The sequence below is a fragment of the Bos indicus genome, chromosome 19, assembly GCF_029378745.1.
Source record: "Bos indicus isolate NIAB-ARS_2022 breed Sahiwal x Tharparkar chromosome 19, NIAB-ARS_B.indTharparkar_mat_pri_1.0, whole genome shotgun sequence".
Lineage (NCBI taxonomy): Eukaryota > Metazoa > Chordata > Mammalia > Artiodactyla > Bovidae > Bos > Bos indicus.
The window spans coordinates 14,648,965-14,667,392 of NC_091778.1; the positions used below are offsets into that span (position 1 = coordinate 14,648,965).

General features: G+C 41.9%; 1 protein-coding gene across 2 annotated transcripts in view; it reads left to right on the plus strand.

Annotated features, from left to right (window-relative positions):
* AATF (apoptosis antagonizing transcription factor) overlaps window positions 1-18,428 on the plus strand; it is a 108,555-nt gene that overhangs the window by 60,869 nt on the left and 29,258 nt on the right. For both annotated transcript variants that reach the window (XR_011561917.1, XM_019982068.2), the window contains 2 exons: window positions 9,524-9,591; window positions 11,520-11,600. Coding sequence is in view for 1 of the 2 variants with exons in the window: in XM_019982068.2 (XP_019837627.2) it covers window positions 9,524-9,591; window positions 11,520-11,600 (149 nt within the window). In the remaining variant the exon portion in view is untranslated. Of the gene's footprint in view, window positions 1-9,523; window positions 9,592-11,519; window positions 11,601-18,428 lie in introns of those variants that run through there.

Sequence of the window (18,428 nt, forward strand, 5' to 3'; positions counted from 1 at the left end):
AGAGTGTAATTGGGAGCACTGGAGACCTGCGTAAGGTTAGTGGAACCAGTTCAGTACATCTTGTCTGTTTCTCCACTCATTGCAGCCGTATGGATGCGGTACTGAGATTTAACAAGCAAATACAGGTACATAATCCCTCACCTGCAATTCTGACACCGAACACTTACAGTAGTGTGCTTGTTTGTTTTTGTAAGTTTGGTGGCAACATCTGAATGGTTCTGAAGCCGTATTAACCTATGAAAGTGAAAGTCATTCAGCTGTGTCCGACTCTTTGTGACCCCATAGTCACAAAGTATAGAATTCTCCAGGCCAGAATACTGGAATGGGTAGCCTTTGCCTTCTCCAGGGGATCTTCCCAACCCAGAGATTGAACCTAGGTCTCCCCCACTGCAGGCAGATTATGTACCAACTGAACTACTAGGGAAGCCTGCGTATTAACCTGTGAGGCTTTATTTATCCCACTAGGTGGGGATACTCATGTATTTTGCTGCAGAGGTGTTGATGTGTTTGACTTTGGGGTGCTGCCCCAGGCTTCGCTGGGGCATTTATGGTACATACACTGTATCATCACCTTCTCCCAAATCCCAAAAGCTCTGAATTCCAGGACACATCAGTCCCCGAGGGAGCGTATGGCATACAGACCGTGGATCTGTATGACCAAGGGACAGCTCGCAGCAGACTTGAGGGCGTTTACCGGAAGGGACCGTCCTGGTGGACGGTGGCATCGCATGCCCATGAGTATGGAGAGAGGCGAGCACGTGAGGAGGAGCGGGGGAGGCATGCTGAAAAGGTGGCAGGATCAATGGGCTATTGATCTGAGCAGGGAGGAATACTGGAGTCTGCAGGCTAAAGGGAGAATCCTGGAAGGAGAGGCTGAGGTTTGTTTCCTCTGGGCTTTTAATCCTTAGAGGACATAATGCAGAATATAGGTTAGCACTGCACTCTTGGTTCCTTGTAAAGCCTTTTTAGCAAAACAGTCTCTAGTTCTGAACGACTTCCTCTTCATTCTTTGAATACAAATGTTGCATAGCATAGTGTCATTATACAATAGAATACCATATAATGCCCAGAAATAGTCAGTGATTGATCTAGTATCCAAAAGGATGTATAACCCCTCTCCTCACCTTTTATTTTATAGATAGGAAAAAAAACCCACATACATACATATATATATATATATATATATATATATATATATATATATATATATACACACACACACACACACACAAGCACACACCAGGACGTCTATCCGTTTACCAGGAGACAGAATCCTGGAAATGGGGCTGTGGGAAATTCTAAACAATAGCACTCCTGGTACCTTGTCCCTTTTGGTATAGATTAGGAAGAATGGCTTAATGCAGTCACTTAATCCTTGTAAAATTTTTTTTATGTATGGGAAAAAGAAAGGAAAAGCAAGTTCTTTAGCAGTCAAATTGCCTAATTCTCTCTCTGTCTTCACATATCAGAGCTGAATACTGGTAATGATTTACTTACACTTCTAGTTAATAATTAGACATTGGGAGACACTATATATCATGCCTAATGGAATATATAAGGTCTGATGAGAAAGTTTTCTGTTTTGACTAATAAATTTTAACCCCAATGGCCAGGCCTGGTGAAATATTACGGCCTTCGAAATATTTTAGAACTTGTGCTGAGGAAACAGTGTGAATTTCCTCAGCGAATGAATTTATCATCCCTTCCAAATCACAGGCCTTAGCTCCAGCTGTGGAGTGGAGGCACGAGGCAACGCTGAATCAGAAAGTGGAAAAACTAATCAAATCCTTAAAAGACCGAGGGCAGTGAGGCAGAGTTAAGGCTGACTTCTTCAGTGGTCGCCTCGAGCGGTACATTTTCTGATTTTAGTAACCAAAGGTGGGCTATCTGGAACTTCAGTAGGAAGATGCACTCGGGTTTTTATTCACGCATTTGACTTCCCTCCGTGCTTCTCTCTGTTATTAATATTACTCTTGTAAATATTGTACTTGCCGCTGCAGAAGTGGGATGCTTTTCATCTTTGATCCAAAGATCTAGAACTTAACTCTTTCCTTTCAGAGATACTATCTAATAGTCACTGTGAGCAAGGCAGTGTGCAGAGTTCTGAAGGAGGAGAGAATTTTGAGTGAGACTGTGCCTTACTTACCCCCAGGACGCTTACAGTCAAGCAAAGGCGCTGTAAACAACCAGAGTGCTGGGCGAGGGAGTGATAAAGAATTCAGGAGAAGGGAGATTCTTAACGGTCTGGCAGAATCAGAGAAGGCTGTGGGGAGGTGATGGCGTTTGATCGAGGCCTTTGTAGAGGGGTGGATAGGATGCTGCAGAAGGTGAGGTGGAGGGGTGGCTGCGGGAGCAGAGGGTGATGGGGTGGGTACAGGTCCTGGAGAGCGAAGAGCAGTTAGTTGTCCTAATAGAATAAATGGTAAAGGAGAGGATCACTTGTGCCTGAATTAATCATGGTTTGGTTTGGAAAAAGTCCTTCAAATAACAGTCTGCTTTTCAGGTATTGACTTACTACTATTGTGAGTTTTTTCTGTCCTTTTTACACTTTCTCCCTTTCATTCTGATTTTCCTTCATTACACATCATATTTGTTATCCACTGTTGGCAATCAGTAGAAAGGAACTTTGAATTATCATATTTGCTCATTGTTATTGTTAGCAGCTGTGGTGATTCAGCTGTGGAATTTTTTTGTCCCAAATTGAGTTCTGTCTTTATCTCTGAGTATCATTATCTGATGTCAACAGTATTTTAATTTATTGAACACTTGGATTTTGCAAAGTGCTTTACTTTTATCATCTTTTAAGATTGCAAATCAACTTTATGAGGTACAGTTATTATGAGGAAACCGAGTCTCAGAAGGGACAAATAACTTGTCCCAAAGTTCGCATCTAATAAAGGGCACAGAGCCCAGGTATGTCAGACTCCACAGCCATGGCATTTTACAGACTTACTGGGCGGTGTTCACGGTTACGTTGAACCATGGGGCAGAGTTGAAAACTCATACATAGAATCATTAGATCTTAGAAGGTGGGAGATGGGCACCTGCAACTGGGATTTGACAAACTGATAAAAGAAACCCTGATAACAGAAAACACTTATGAAATGGATTCCCACCTTTATTACAAAGATGTCAAGACACAAGTTGGTAAAAAGACCAACTTGAAGATACTACAGAAAGAATCAGTGTATGACGGGGCATGGGGGAGATGGTTAGAGGAAGAGCAAAAGACCTGTTCCCGCTCTTCTTTTCCTGAGAAGAACCAACTCTCTCCCTTGGGAAATGAGACCCAAGAGGGAGGCAAGATCGACATCATTTTAACAGTAAAATAATGAGAAGTGTTTTGAGATTTTTTTCATTCATTTGGATTAAGTAGTTTTTAAAAAAATTCAGGTTCTCTTGGGATGGTTGAAAAAAGGGTAATCCCCACGCACTTAAACCACACAGTTCTCTAGGCCCTGTGCAAGACGCGGGGGAAAGAGAATGCTGTTTGAGGAGGAGGAGGTGCTGGTAATCGTGCAGGCACTTCAGTCTTGTCCGACTCTTGGAGACACTGTAGACCGCAGCCCGCCAGACTCCTCTGTTGATGGGATTCTCCAGGCAGGAATACTGGAGTGGGTTAGCATGCCCTCTTCCAGGGGAGCTTCCCAAATCCGGGATCGAGCCCATGTCTCTTATTTCTCCTGCACTGGCAGGCAGGTTCTTTGCCATTAGTGCCAAGAGATTGAAAACCAAGAGGTTCCCCAGTTGCTTAAGTAGATAGTGGTACTCTGGATTAAGAGCAAGGTATTACACAGTATGATTGCTTTTGTTTAAAAACAAAAGGAGTCTGTGTGTGTGTGTGTGTGTGGTAAAGTAAATAAAAATTTGATATTTTCTGCCAGAAACAATTCCCCCACTCTGTGCATGTATGTATTTATTGAGCTCCTTCAGTGGGCCAGTGGACAGGATAGAGTGGTGAGCACACTGTTACATTCTCTGCTTTCTGTGAAGCAGTCGGCTAGTGGAGGAAATAGACATTAATCATGTACTCCACTAATAAAATATAAATTAAATACATCAGGAATATCATGTGAATGTGTATGGAGGGCTGCAGTTAAGAGAGGCTTTCCTGAGAACGGAGGTAATTGAGCTGAGATTTAGCAAGGAGGTAGAGAGGGTGGCGCAGTGGTCAATAATCTGCCTGCCAGTGTAGGAGATGCAAGAGACATGGGTTTGATCCCTGGATCTGAAGATCCCCTGGAGGAGGGTATGGCAGCCGACTCCAGTATTCTTGCCTGGAGAATCCCATGGACAGAGAAGCTTGGTGGGCTGCAGTGCATGGGGTCACGAAAGAGTCGCACACGACTGAGCACGCACATGGAGGGTGTGATGTAAGCCAGTTAGTGGTTAGGGAAGCATGTTCCAGGCAGTGCATGTGCAAAAAGGGTTCCAGAGACACCTCTTGTCTTTGTCCTTCTGGCCACATGCTCTCATTTTACTGACGCACATCTTCCTGTGAAAGAGCCTGTGGAAGGTAAATTATTGAGTCCTTGCCTGTGTGAAATGCTTTATGAACTCTCATCCTTGGTTAGTGCTTTGGCTGTGTATGGAACTTGAGGTTGAAAGTCATTTTCCTCAGCATTTTGAAGGTTTTGCTCTGCTGTCCTCTGATATCTGTTATTGCTATTGAGATGTCTAATCCCATTTAGATTTATGTTCCTTAAGGTTTCGGATGACTGTATAATTCATTGTCAAGACTGGGACCCTTGAGGTGCTAGCCTGAAGAAATAGCAGGACGGGAGACTTTAGCCAGGACTCTCTGTGGTAGATGGGGCCATATAGTCACCTTCTTTACATGTGACCTATTCTTCCTCTCACCCTTTAGGATCTTTTCTTTGCTTCTAGAGTTCCACATTTCATGATGATGTGTCTTATGAAAGGTTCTTTTCCCTTCGTTGCACTAGGTTGCATTGGGTGGTGGTTATTAGTTCATTCCCGTCCTTCGATTTGGGGAGGTTTTCATAATTATTTCTTTAATAATTTTCTCCCAGCCTTTTTTGTTAGGTAGGTGTTTAACTTCCTGGATTATCCTCTAAGTTATTTTCTTCTTTCACAAATAATCAAGAGATAGAGATTTTTGTACATTTGTCTTCCAGTTCTGTTGCAAATGTTAAATGTTTCTTGTGTTCAGTCTCCCATTGTACTCTTCTGTCACAGCACCCCATTCTTGTGGAAGTATGTTTCTCTCACTTCTCTGAGGGTGTCCTCAGAGAGGAGGAGGAGGAATTGTGAGTTCTTTTTCTTTTCTTTCTTTTGTCTGGGTGTGTTTTGTTTGTTCCTTGTATTGCTTTCTTAAGTTGCTTTTTTCCCATTTGCTTTGGTCTCTGTCTGAGGCTTTCCTCAGATGCAGGTGATCCTTAGCTGTCGCTTCATGTTTCAGAGTACAGCATTCTAAAGTATCTCTGAAACCTGGGTGGAGCTTTCTGTCTCCTTTGTATGTAATTTTGGTAACCTCTTGGTTCTCAGAACTTGGAAATCTTCTTTTCTGGGGAGCTGGGGGATGACCATGCAGTTTCTCCAGAAAACACTCCCCTGCTCTTCTGCCTAGGAACTTGTCACGTGGTGACAGTGTCCTGGGCACAGGGTGGGGAAGGAGACAGAAGGTCCCAGACGTCAGCCTTCGGTGCCTCATATCTCTCAGTTTGGAGCTTCTGTGACTCCGTTTTTCCAGAGAATCGAGCCTCCTTCCCCCCCGCCCCGGCGGACAGTCACTTGGCCACGTGGACACTCCAGAAGGCCCCGTGGTTCTGCCCCTGCCCTGCTTTTAGGGGAGCCGCCCTCTGAGCTCCTGCTCACGGGGGCTCCATGGGCCTGATTCACTCACCTTCATTGCCTGTGGGCCCTCGGGCGATAACTTCCTTTTTGCTCTTCATCTCCTGACTATCTTGGAAAATTCTGTGAAAATGTACTCTCACTAGCTCTCCCTTTCCTCTTTTTTCCTTGTGGGTTAATACATCTTTTTACTTTTTCCTCCTCTACTGTCTCTTGGAGGAGTTGAGAAGGGAGACGAGATAAACCAATGTGTTCAGCCTGCCATTTTAAACTGATTCCAGCATGCCTTTTTCCAGGCAGAATATGGTAACTGCTGGTTAGATTCTGATAGTACTGTCAATGTCATTCCTTGCATACGTGGTTATGGGTCACATAGGTTTTTGTGGGCTGACTGGGGAACCCACCCACATGTATGATTTTCCCCTAGAACTAGAGAACAGACTAGAACAAAAATATTTCACATACCTCTCCATTTTCCAGATCACATAGAAAATTACAGATACTGTATCATTATTGTTGAAATGAAAACCTCTGGTAACTACCACAAACCTTAATTTTAATGGAAAAGTTTGTTCCTAAGTGAAGCCATAAAAATTGAACTAAGAGGCAAAGCTAAATTCTTCCATCAGTATCCCTAAAACTTCATTTTTCAGCAACTTTTTGGAAAGCAGTATTCCTGATTAAATTTAAGCCTAGTGTTAGTGAGAGCTGTGGGAAATGGCAATAGCCAGGAGAAGAGTTTATTTACCTGAATTTTCTTGCTGCTTTCTTATTCTTGCCTTGCACACAACACAGTCTTCTCACACTGAATGAATTCATCGGGCTGCATGGATAACCTAGATTCAGCCAGACAGACCAGTAAAACTCTCTTCCTAACCACAAGTGACTAAGAATAGCTGTGTAAAGCACCAAGGTAATGAAAATGCAACCCAGAATATGTAAAGTGCACAGGGTGCTTGAGAGTAAATGCTGCACCAGCTTGGTGTTGGAATCGCAGGGACTGCTGTGCGTGTCACACCCCCGCTGCGGGCGTGGGGCTCCTGTTTCCAGCCGTCTCCATTGTGCTGGGGCAGCTTTTCCCGAGCTCCCAGTGGCTGTCCCCAGTCTCAAGGGATCAGAGACCGTTAGGAAAACCAGGAATGGTGGCTGTTCTCTCTTACATGGCTGGAACAAGGTAAGGGCAATGAGATGTAGTCATTCCATTATTTATTTTCCTTCCTTTTTTGAAAAAAATATTTATATATTTTTAACAGATTGATGATTGCTTTGCAATATTGGTTTGATTTCTGTCACACATCAACATGAATTAACCATAGGTGTACATATGTCCCTTCCCTCTTGAATCTCTCTCCCACCTCCCGCCCTTTCCCACCCCTCTAGATTATTACAGAATAAGCCCCACTGGGGCTTCCCTGGTGGCTCAGATGGTGAAGAATCTGCCTGCAATGCAGGAGACCCAGGTTCAATCCCTGGGTTGGGAAGATCCCCTGGAGAAGGGAATGGCAACCCATTCCAGTGTTTTTGCCTGGAGAATCCCATGGACAGAGGAGCCTGGTGGGCTACAGTCCATGGGGTCACGAAGAGTCGGACAGGACTGAGCAACTAGTGCAGTGTGAGTTCCCTGAGTCATACAGCAAATCCCCAGTGGCTATCTATTTACATATATACATTCATCCACGCTGCTCTCCGTTTATCTCACCCTCTCCCTCTTCTCCTCACCCTTGTCCATAACTCTGTTCTCTGTCTGCGTCTCCATTGCTGTTCTGCAAACAGATTCATCAGTATGTTTTCCTTCCTTTTTATTCTTTTTCTTTCTTTAAAAAATTTTTTTTTGTTAAGCTGTCTTTCCTCTGCCTGCGCAACCTTGCTTTTGACAGGATGTTGACTAGGAACCAGAGCCCATTTTGGCTCAGCCTTAAGGGCAGCTGTTTACAGAGTAGCATGTTACACGGGGCTCCTGTGTCGAACGTCTGTGTAACACTGGATTTGGATCTTGTATCTAGCTGCCAGAAGTGACTGTGATGAAGTAGGGGAGATAAACTGATAGATTGGCTGCCAGAAAGATGTTGGGAGTCAATCAGATAAACAGGGCAGAGAAATAGCTTGCTGTTTTCCAGTGATAATAAAACAGAGGCCTCCGGTCCCCACATTTTTAAACATAATTGCCACGGTAATAATGTCTAAAATAAGCAAATGAAAAAACAGCACAGGGGGTTTTTTTATTTGCGACTGAGATTGCCTTTTCCCTTTTGCAATAAAGATTCATCCTATATGGAAATGAATATTTTCACAAATTTGTTTTCCTTCTCCCAGTGCTCACTTACATAAGCAAATGACAATTAGAAAGTGAACTGCTTTCGTAGGAATTTATCCCTTCTTTATTCCCCTCAGACTTAGACTGTTTAACTTGGTGAACTATATATATGTTGCTTCTGTGCCTTACCTACAAAATAATTACTTATGTTTGTGAAGAAACAAGTTTTAAAGTCAAACCTATATTCTTGACTGGTGACAAGCCGGAAGGGGTTTATTTTTAGGATTTCTTTCAGAAGATTTTTTGGAATTTTAATCTCTGTTGCTGTTTCCCTGCACCGCATAGCACTTGTATAGGAGAGATGATAATCTAGTTTTATTATTATAAGTTGAAATTCTCCTCCTTTAATGTCTAACTTTTAAATTTATTGCTTCTCCTGGCTAAGACTTTTTAAGATCCAATGCAAATTCTTCATTGTGTGTGAGAGCTAGAGAAGTAGACGGAGCTTGCACTCGGGGGACTAACCAGGATTAAGAGGAGAGCTGGAGAGTGGTTTATTTCCCATGGAGTTAGTTGTGTGCACTGAGAGACTGGCTCTCTGGGTTGTGTTCAGAGTACAACTTTCTTTAGGTTCCCTCTTAAAATTACTATGACTGTATATGTGTTGGTATCATATATGGTTGGGCTTCCCAGGAGGCTCAGTGGTACAGAATCTGCCTGCAATGCAGGAAATGCAGGTTTGATCCTGGGTTGGGAAGATCCCCTCAAGTATTCAGAAGATCCAGTATTCCTTACCTGGAAAATTCAATGGACAGAAGAGCCTGACGGGCTACGGTCTGTGGGGTCGCAAGAGTCAGATCTGACTTAGCAACTGAGCACTGCTTTGCAGACTGCATGGTTAAAACATTTATTCATAAGCATGGTAGAGTATCAGGTATGGAAGGCAAGAGCAGAAAGTCCACAGTTCTAATTATATCCAGTAAAGGCTTTTTGCCTAAAGAAGACCATCCTGACTGCTGGGGTTATAGGTCAGAAGTTAACCACATACCATTATCTTGTGGGTGAGAAGCCGATGCATTTTCCTTTTCGCCACCCAGCCCTTCCCACCTGACCTTTTAAAGATTCTCCATTGATATCAACGAGGAGGACAAGACTAATCATAAAAACAACGAAGGGGATATTGCATACTCATTGATCCGTTTGAGATGCACTGCGGGACAATAAGTCTTCCAAATGGACTTCTGCTCTCAGTTATTGCAATAGCCACCTTTTTAAAGATGTATAAATATGAAAGGGTTCATGGGAATTCGGTCATGCTCTTGCCACTGGGTTGTCCCTTATTGATTGTAGTTTCAGAGCTGTCACTGTGCCATTCAGAATTCCTCCAATGCCCTTTTAAAGTCAGTTGGTGCTGGGAGATGATAAATAAGTCACCTGCTTTCCTTTCTCCCCTAGCTTCTCCGAGAACTCATAGAACGGAAGACCAGCTCCTTGGACCCCAATGATCAGGTGGCCATGGGAAGGTAATTTGGATATGGCTTTCTGTTCATATAGGCAGGCTGTGTAATAGTTTCTCCATCTGAGTCCCCTTAATGCTACTTCCAAGGCAACGACTGGTTCTATAATTATGAAAGCTGGGAGTTCCTCGGTGGCCTAGTGGTTAGGATTCCAGGTTTTCTCTACCTTGGCCAGGATTCAGTTTCTGGTCGGGGAATTGAGATCCTGTAAGCTGTGTGACGTGGCCAGCAAAAAAAAGTTAAGCATGATAACAAGAGCTAGACAGACAAAGTGATGGAAATTGTTTCCTCTACATTGCCATAACTTGAATGGCAATTTGAATGAGATTACCAAATATCTACCTGTAAAGGGTTTATTTTAGGGTTTGTTTCACAAAGTCCATTTTAAGCTCTTTGCATTGAAATTAGATCTGTATCAGTCTCTGATCAGTGGATAAAAATGTGTGCTCTCAGCTGTCAGGACCTGGCACTGGGCACAACCCATTCCTCGCTCTGTGAGTCTGCTCTCATTTAGACCTCTGCCCCTTCAGTGAAAGCTGCCGCAGAATTAGACGTGGAACTCGGCAGCATTGCCCAGATGTCAGGGTAGGATGGAACACAGTGAAGGAAGGAAGACCCTTGTGCGTATGCTTCATCCTGTGGTTGGAAAACAAAAAAGACATTTAAAGTGCTACCTAATGAATAGTGTACATTTAAATAGCCATGAGCCATAACTTGCAAGAGCATAAATGGAAACCAAAGCTGCAGGTGTCAGAATGGGATTCTGGGGAAGAGCAGCATTCTGAGAGATCACAAGGAAAAATTTGTGCTGATGAAATAATTTTATGTGAGTAAAACCTTTGAAAATTAGGAAAAGATGTTAATATTTTGTATATCACTGGAATGCTATAGAGAGCTGTTCACTATAAATTTAATGTGATCGAGCAAATTGCATTTAAGTGGTGATTATATTGTACATCTATCTGACTTTACAATAAAATAGATTATGGTAATTAAGATTATATTAAGATTACAATAATTGGATTTCCCTAGATTTTTTTTTTTTTTTGATGTTGAACTTTCATTTGAGTCAGGTAAGATGACCAGCTGCTGCTCTTTCTCTGTTTTCCCCCCACATTTTGTTCATATACACAATTTATGAAGATTTTCTTAGCCCAGTATCCTTTATTTGAAAACGAATTTCTTTTAATTTAAAATGACTTGCTGAAAATATGACTCTTGTTTGGATCCTGATTCAAACAAACCAACTGTAAAATTGAGACAATCTGGAAAATTCAAAGACTGACTGAATATTTGATATTTAACTTTTTTTCGGTGTGACAGTGGTATTGAGATTATTTGGGGGCTCCTGGTATTGAGATTTTTTTGGAGGTGGGGGGAAGCCCTTTTAGCAACACATTCTGAAATAATGTAGCTGAAATGAAAATTAAATAAAATGACTATAAAACTAGTATCAATAGTAGATAATTCTTAACACTTAGAAAAAATGGAAAGCACAAGGAAAAGCAGCTGGGTATTAACAATGGGAAAATTAGATTTAAAGAATTCACATGTTCAAACCAAACAGCAGGTGCAATATTAGTCATAGAATAGGCTGTGCAACTAAACATCAGCAGCAAACCCAAGCACCTACACTCAGTGCGATGGGTTTCCCTGCAGACTGGTAGATTTAGTGCTTGCCACAGTAACTCCACATACTAAGGAGCGTTGTTCACCAAATCTGCTGGAGAATTTCCCAGCTGCCATTTGTTTTTTTTACCGTTGCACAAATCCTCTTCAATCAATTAGTCGCTTTGGCCCCAGTCTGTCTTGAGGAGCTTGGTGTAGGTTGAATGATTTCTTTATGCAGCGTTGTTAGTGAGAAAAATTCTGATTTGTCAACACATGTAACTATTTCTGTTGATGATGCATAATATCACTTGTGAATTTCCCAGGCAGTGGCTTGCAATCCAGAAGCTAAGAAGCAAAATCCACAAGAAAGTAGATAGAAAAGCCAGCAAAGGAAGGAAACTTCGGTGAGTTACTTTTTAGAACAGATGTTAACATTGTGTGTTGTTACTACTTCTTTTGCATGTTGCCTATGACATTTTTTTCTATTCTTCTGATGATTCTATGTTTAAGGAGCAGAAAAATCACTAGAGCAATATTTGAGGCTTTTTTCAGATTCAGTTTTTCTTACTCTGAAATGGAAAGATAGTGTCAGTTACTTTTTGTTTTACTGCTGTGAATGAATAGGTTGAATAATATTTGTATTTCCCTGAAAGAGACATAATCAAAAAAGAAGACAAGAGAATTGAAATTGCCTTAGTTTTGAAAAATGATTTCCTTATTACAATGTAAAAATTGTACTTTGGAGTCTTATTTAAGCAGAATTATATTGGTCCATTTTCATGATGCCATACATGTACCTAGTATGCTAAAAAGATAAAAAATGAAGGCTTCCAGAGATTGTTAACACTGTGCTTAAATGAGATGAGGAGTGGAACTTTTATGAGAATATAGAAACATATCTGAGTGGAGGAGAGCCCTCAAACCTGTGAGCCCTTGAAAGTCTTAAAAAGAATGGAAACAAGGAACCAGAGTAGAAGTGACATTGGTGTGCTTTCAGATTGAGATTCCTTGTAACTATTTTTATATATTACATAATATCACTCACACAAGGCCTCAGTGTCGAAGCAACTACTTGTAATTCAAGTGCACGTTGAAAAAAAAATGTTAGACTCATGGTGTTAGGCCAGTTTTAGGCAGATAGCTAATCCCACCGTTTTGTTAGAGCCTGCCTGTCATTAAAATTATTTCTGGACAAATGTGGATCTATCTCATTTTTAAGTATCTTCAGAGAAGCAGATTGTACTACTTTAATTAACCTGTTTTAGTATTTAACAGAACTCATCAGGAAATGCTTATTTTTCTTTAAGTTTGAAGAAGTGCAAAGTAGCTTTTCATTATCTTTTGACTGAAAGTCACTCTTCTTAAATCTGAATCTTAAATTGTTACAGTTTGTTTAACTTTTTTCATGTGCTGAAGTTTCCAAACCTTTCTGCTTCTCCCAAGTTTGTTTTCAATGTACCTACCAGTTAAGAGCATGGACTCAAGAGCCAGACTCCCTAAGTCTGAATCCCACCTTTGATACCAATTAGTAGTTACTCTGAGCAAGACCCTTAAACTCTCTGTTCTAGTTTCTTCATCTGTAGAATGGGGGTGATAATAGTACCAGACTTGTAGGGTTGCTGTGGGGATTAAATGAGTACGTGTATGTACCGCTTTTAGACTAGCACCAGAAACACAGCATGGGGAAGGGCATGGCAGCCCACTCCAGTGTTCTTGCTGGAGAATCGCAGGGACAGTGGAGCCTGATGGCTGCAGTCCACAAGGGCCACACAGAGTCGGACACGACTCGAGCGACTAACACAGTACAACAACCGGGACGTAGCAAGCGCTATGTAAGTGTCTTTGCCATTATTCCTATCATTGCTACTGCTGTTATTATCCCAAGACTGGATCAGTCTCCTACTGGAATGTTCGTTTACTTGCTCACTCACGGACGTGTCTCACTGGTACCTGTCTCTTTTGTACCCCCATCCCTGATAGGATTTAAAGAAGAATGTTACTACTGCTATGTCACTTCAGTCGTGTCCGACTCTGTGTGACCCCATAGACAGCCTCCTACCAGGCTCCTCTGTCCCTGGGATCCTCCAGGCAAGAACACTGGAGTGGGTTGCCATTTCCCTCTCCAATGCATGAAAGTGAAAAGTGAAAGTGAAGTCACTCAGTTGTGTCCGACTCTTAGCGACCCCATGGACTGCAGCCTACCAGGCTCCCCCGTCCCTGAGATTCTCCAGGCAAGAACACTGGAGTGGGTTGCCATTTCCTTCTCCAATGCATGAAAGTGAAAAGTGAAAGTGAAGTCACTCAGTCGTGTCCAACTCTTAGCGACCTCATGGACTGCAGCCTACCAGGCTCCTCTGTCCATGGGATTTTCCAGGCAAGAGTACTGGAGTGGGGTGCCATTGCCTTCTCCTAGTACTTTGTAATTGATCAGGCTGAATAAATACCTGTTCTTTAATTTTGAGATTAGACTTTTCTCCAATACTGCACTTTTAAAATTGTAACTTTGAAAAAGACATATACCTTATGTATGTTATCACTTTCATGTGGAATCTAAGAAATAAAACAAATGAATGTACATGACAAAACAGAAACAGGCTCACAGAGGGAACAAATGAGTGGCTCTCAGTGGGGAGAAGGAGGGGTAAGATGGGGATATGGGGATTAAAAGACAAACTACTGTGTACAAAATACAATGGCAGCAAGGACAAATTGAACAGCACAGGGAAGTATAGCCATTATTTTATAATCACTTTAAATGGAGTATAATCTATAAAAATGTTGAATCACAATGTTTTGTATCTGAAACTAATACAGTGTTGTAGATCAAATATACTTCTAGTTAGTTAATTAATTAATAGCTCTGTGAGGCTTTAAATGTTCTCTTGAGGGAGGAGCCCAGGATTTCAGTCAGGAGACTGGCTCTCTCTGGCTGTATGATGTTGGTTGCTCTTTATTCTCTGAGCATCACTTTACTCATTTAATAAGTGGAGATACTAATCCGTGTGTGTGTGTGTGTGTGTGTGTGAGTGAGCCTGTCAGTCGTGTCCAACTGTCTGTGATCCCATGGACTGTAGCTCTCCAGGCTCCTCTGTCCATGGAATTCTCTAGGCAACAATACTGAAGTGGGTCGCCATGCCCTTCTCCAGGGGATCTTTCTGATCCAGGGATCAAACCTGGGTTTCCCGCATTGCAGGCAGATTCTTTACTTACTGTCTGAGCCACCAAGGAAGCCTGATTTGGTTTGAGGGATGGATTTGATTTGAGGATTCAAATAATGTGTATATGTCTGGTACATAATAAACATTTGAAAGTGTTAGATTCTTCGATTTCTCTTGTGTTTATCTGTTGGCATTGCTGTTGCAAATATATGGTCTTCAAAAGAATTGAAAAGAGCAAAAGATGTCTTTTTTCATTATTGTATTTTTGTGAGTTTTAAAGCTGCTAGGGCAAATATCTATAATTGTGTGTCCCTTGAGGGCAAGAATTGTGCTGATTTTTTCAAGTTAATTCCAACCTTAATGCCTACTGTAGTGCCTCACAGACATGTTTTTGGATGATTATGACAGTAAAATTAACCCGCTTATCAAGTAAGACTTTCCGTGAGATGCAACATTCACACTTCACACTGAGCAGACTAGGAAGAGTTAGCCTATGGAAAGGCCAAAAAGAATAATGTTTGCCAAAACACAGGCTTGAGAATATCCCTGTCTGTTTTGAGAACCAAAGTTCATTTGTTTTGGCAGAGACTTGAAGTAAATATGGGGGAATAACAGGAGGTGAGACTGTGTGAATAAGAGGGTGCTAAATCGTGGTCATGCTCGACATTTGGACTTGATTCTGTTGACTGTAGCAAGTCATTGAAAAACAAGGAAGCCTGAGCAGCTGTCAGAGCTTGGAGCGTGCATCGCAGCTAGCTGCACTGCGGGGCCCTAGATCGGGGCCTGGGAAGACAGAGGGCAGTAGGGCAAAAAATGGGGACACTTGCATGTGGCCTGTGGTTTAGGTTATGTATTGCACAGATGTTAATTTCCTAATTGTGGTAATGACATTTGTATGAGTTGTTACCATTCGAGGAAGCGAGGTGAAGGTGCACATGAACTCTGCACTGTTTTTGTAACTTTCCCATAGGTCTACATTATAGCACAGCACAAGAAGTAAAAAGAAAAGTAATAAATAAGGTCACATGCTTTGAATTGTGTTGCAGTTTCATCACCTGTATTCATCAAGGCTTTCTTTGTGACCATGAACATGTGGGATGTGGTCAGAATCAGTGATGTTCATATATAGCAATAACGACAACTAACATTTATAAAACTCTCTCTGTCGGGCACTGCAGAGCAGTTTACATGCAGAAGTGGAAAAGACACAACCTCCGATGCTAAAATGTTCAGGTTTGAAATCTGGCTCTTGCACTTACTGGCCTTAAGACCCCTTGGGCAAGTCACTTAACATCTCTCTGTGCTTCGGTTTCCTCATCTGTCAAGCCAGTATGATAATAGAAGGCACATCCCATAGGACTGTCATGCAGATTGAAATTAGCTAACTCATGTAAAGTACTTAAGAAGATAAGTGACTCACCCACTGTTACAGAGCTAGTAATCATGAACGTAGATTTAAGCTAATTGGTCTGATTCCAGAGTCCACTTCTAACCTGTGGCTCTTGAGTTGTTTCTCTGGCCAGGACTTCTCAGGCACCGAAATGATATCTAGGCTACATTAGAACTCTGCTGTGAAGGTTTTAACAAAGGGCCTATGAGAATAGGTTTAGTTGCTCAGTCGTGTCTCCGACTCTTGCAACCCCATGGACTGTAGCCCATGAGGCTCCTCTGTCCATGGAATTCTCCAGGCAAGACTACTGGAGTGGGTTGCCATTTCCTTCTCCAGGATAGATGGGAATACATGTCGTAAATAACTTCCTTTAAATTAGACCCCCAGAAGAGCTGGTCGTGTGCCAGCTGTCATCACTGGTGCTAGGTTCCACCATGGGCAGCCTTTGCTCTTTGTTTGTGGTTCAGTTCAGTTGCTCAGTCGTGTCCGACTCTTTGTGACCCCGTGAATTGCAGCACGCTAGGCCTCCCTGTCCATCACCAACCCGTGGAGTTCATTCAAACTCACGTCCATCGAGTCAGTGATGCCATCCAGCCATCTCATCCTCTGTCGTCCCCTTCTCCTCCTGCCCCCAATCCCCCCCAGCATCAGGGTCTTTTCCAATATGTCAGCTCTTCACATGAGGTGCCCAAAGTATTGGAGTTTCAGCCTCAGTATCAGTCCTTCCAATGAACACCGGACTGATCTCCTTTAGGAAAGACTGGTTTGACCTCCTTGCAGTCCAAGGAACTCTCAAGAGTCTTCTCCAACACCACAGTTCAAAAGCATCAATTCTTTGGCGCTCAGCTTTCTTCACAGTCCAACTCTCACATCCATACATGACCACTGGAAAAACCATAGCCTTGACTAGATGGACCTTTGATGGCAAAGTAATATCTCTGCTTTTTAAGGTTGGTCATAACTTTCCTTCCAAGGAGTAAGCATCTTTTAATTTCATGGCTGCAATCACCATCTGCAGTGATTTTGGAGCCCAAAACAATAAAGTCTGGCACTGTTTCCATTGTTTCCCCATCTATTTCCGTGAAGTGATAGGATCAGATGCCATGATCTTAGTTTTCTGAATGTTGAGCTTTAAGCCAACTTTTTCATGCTCCTCTTTCAGTTTCATCAAGAGGCTTTTTAGTTCCTCTTCACTTTCTGCCATAAGGGTGGTATGTTTGTGGTAGGGTTGGAGAAAAAAGAAATATCATAGCAAAGGTGAACACTGTCTTGTGGAAACATTAATTTCAATGATAGCAGGTCAGTGGCATCACCCTGGTCAGATTGGGTGTTAGCAGTTTGCTGGTTGGATGCTAGAAAATAACTTAAAAAAAAAAAAGAAATATGCTGGTTTGGGGAAATAATTATAATTATTAATTACCAGTATTTTACTCAGCATTATCTATAAGTGGATTTGATCCTGATTTAAGCAGAATCTTAATGTAAATGAATTAAACTCTCAGGCCTTTAATAATGAAATGTCATACTGTGTTTTGTATTTGTCTGTTCTTCTGCAACAAAGTTATATTTATCTCTTAATATGGTTGGTAATTTTAATACTAAAACATGCATCCATCCTCAGCACTGAGATGAGGTAAAAATGCATTGGATTAAATCATCTTTTATCTGATTACTACTTAAAAGCCTGTCCTTCATCATGCAGTTACTAGTTATTGAATATATTGTATTAAAGTGTAAAGGTATTCCACAGAGCAGTGCCATCCAGTAAAAAGTATCTTTACATGTGTAATTTTTTTAATTTTTCTTTTTAATTGGAAGATAATTGCTTTGCAGTGTTGTGTTGGTTTCTTCCGTGTATCAGGATGAATCAGCTGTAAGTATACACATGATTATACTCCTTCCCGGCCCGCCCCTCCAGGTCATCACAGAGCCGCAGGCTGTACTCCTCTGTTGCACAGTGACTTTGCTGGCTCGCTCTCTCACACCTTGTGATGCGTATGTCTCAGTGCTGCTCTCTCAATCTGTCCCACCCTCTCCTTCCCCGACTGTGTCCACGAGTCCATTCTCCTAAGTCTGTGACTCCTACTCCTGCCCTGCAAATAGGTTCATCAGTTACATGTGTAATTTTCAATGTTCTAGTAGCCGCAATTTAAAAGGGGGAAAAAGAAATGTGTACTTAAGTAATAATGCATTTCATTTAGCCCAATATCTAGCTAATATTATTTCAACAGTTTATTGTTTTAAAATTATTAGTGATATATTTTACATTTTTTCCATCTGAATTTTCAAAACCTGGTGCACACTTCCAGTGTTCAGTAAGCCACATGTGGCCGATGACTCCTGGGTCAGACAACGCAACCATTGGGTATAGTTCATAGTCTTTGTGTAGACAGTGAATTAAACCTGTCTTTGAACATAGCCAAGAATAGTTTTCATTTTTTCAGATGAAAAATGAAGTTTGGTGAAGCCTAAGACATTAAAGGGCTTCCCTGGTGGCCCAGACGGTAAAGAATCTGCCTACAATGTGGGAGACGTGGGTTCGATCCCTGAGTTGGGAAGATCCCCTGGAGGAGGGCATGGCAACCTAGAATGGATAAGCAACAAGGTCCTACTGTATAGCACAGGGTATTCAAAACCCTGTGATAAACCATTACGGAAAAGTATATGAAAACAGTGTGTGTGTG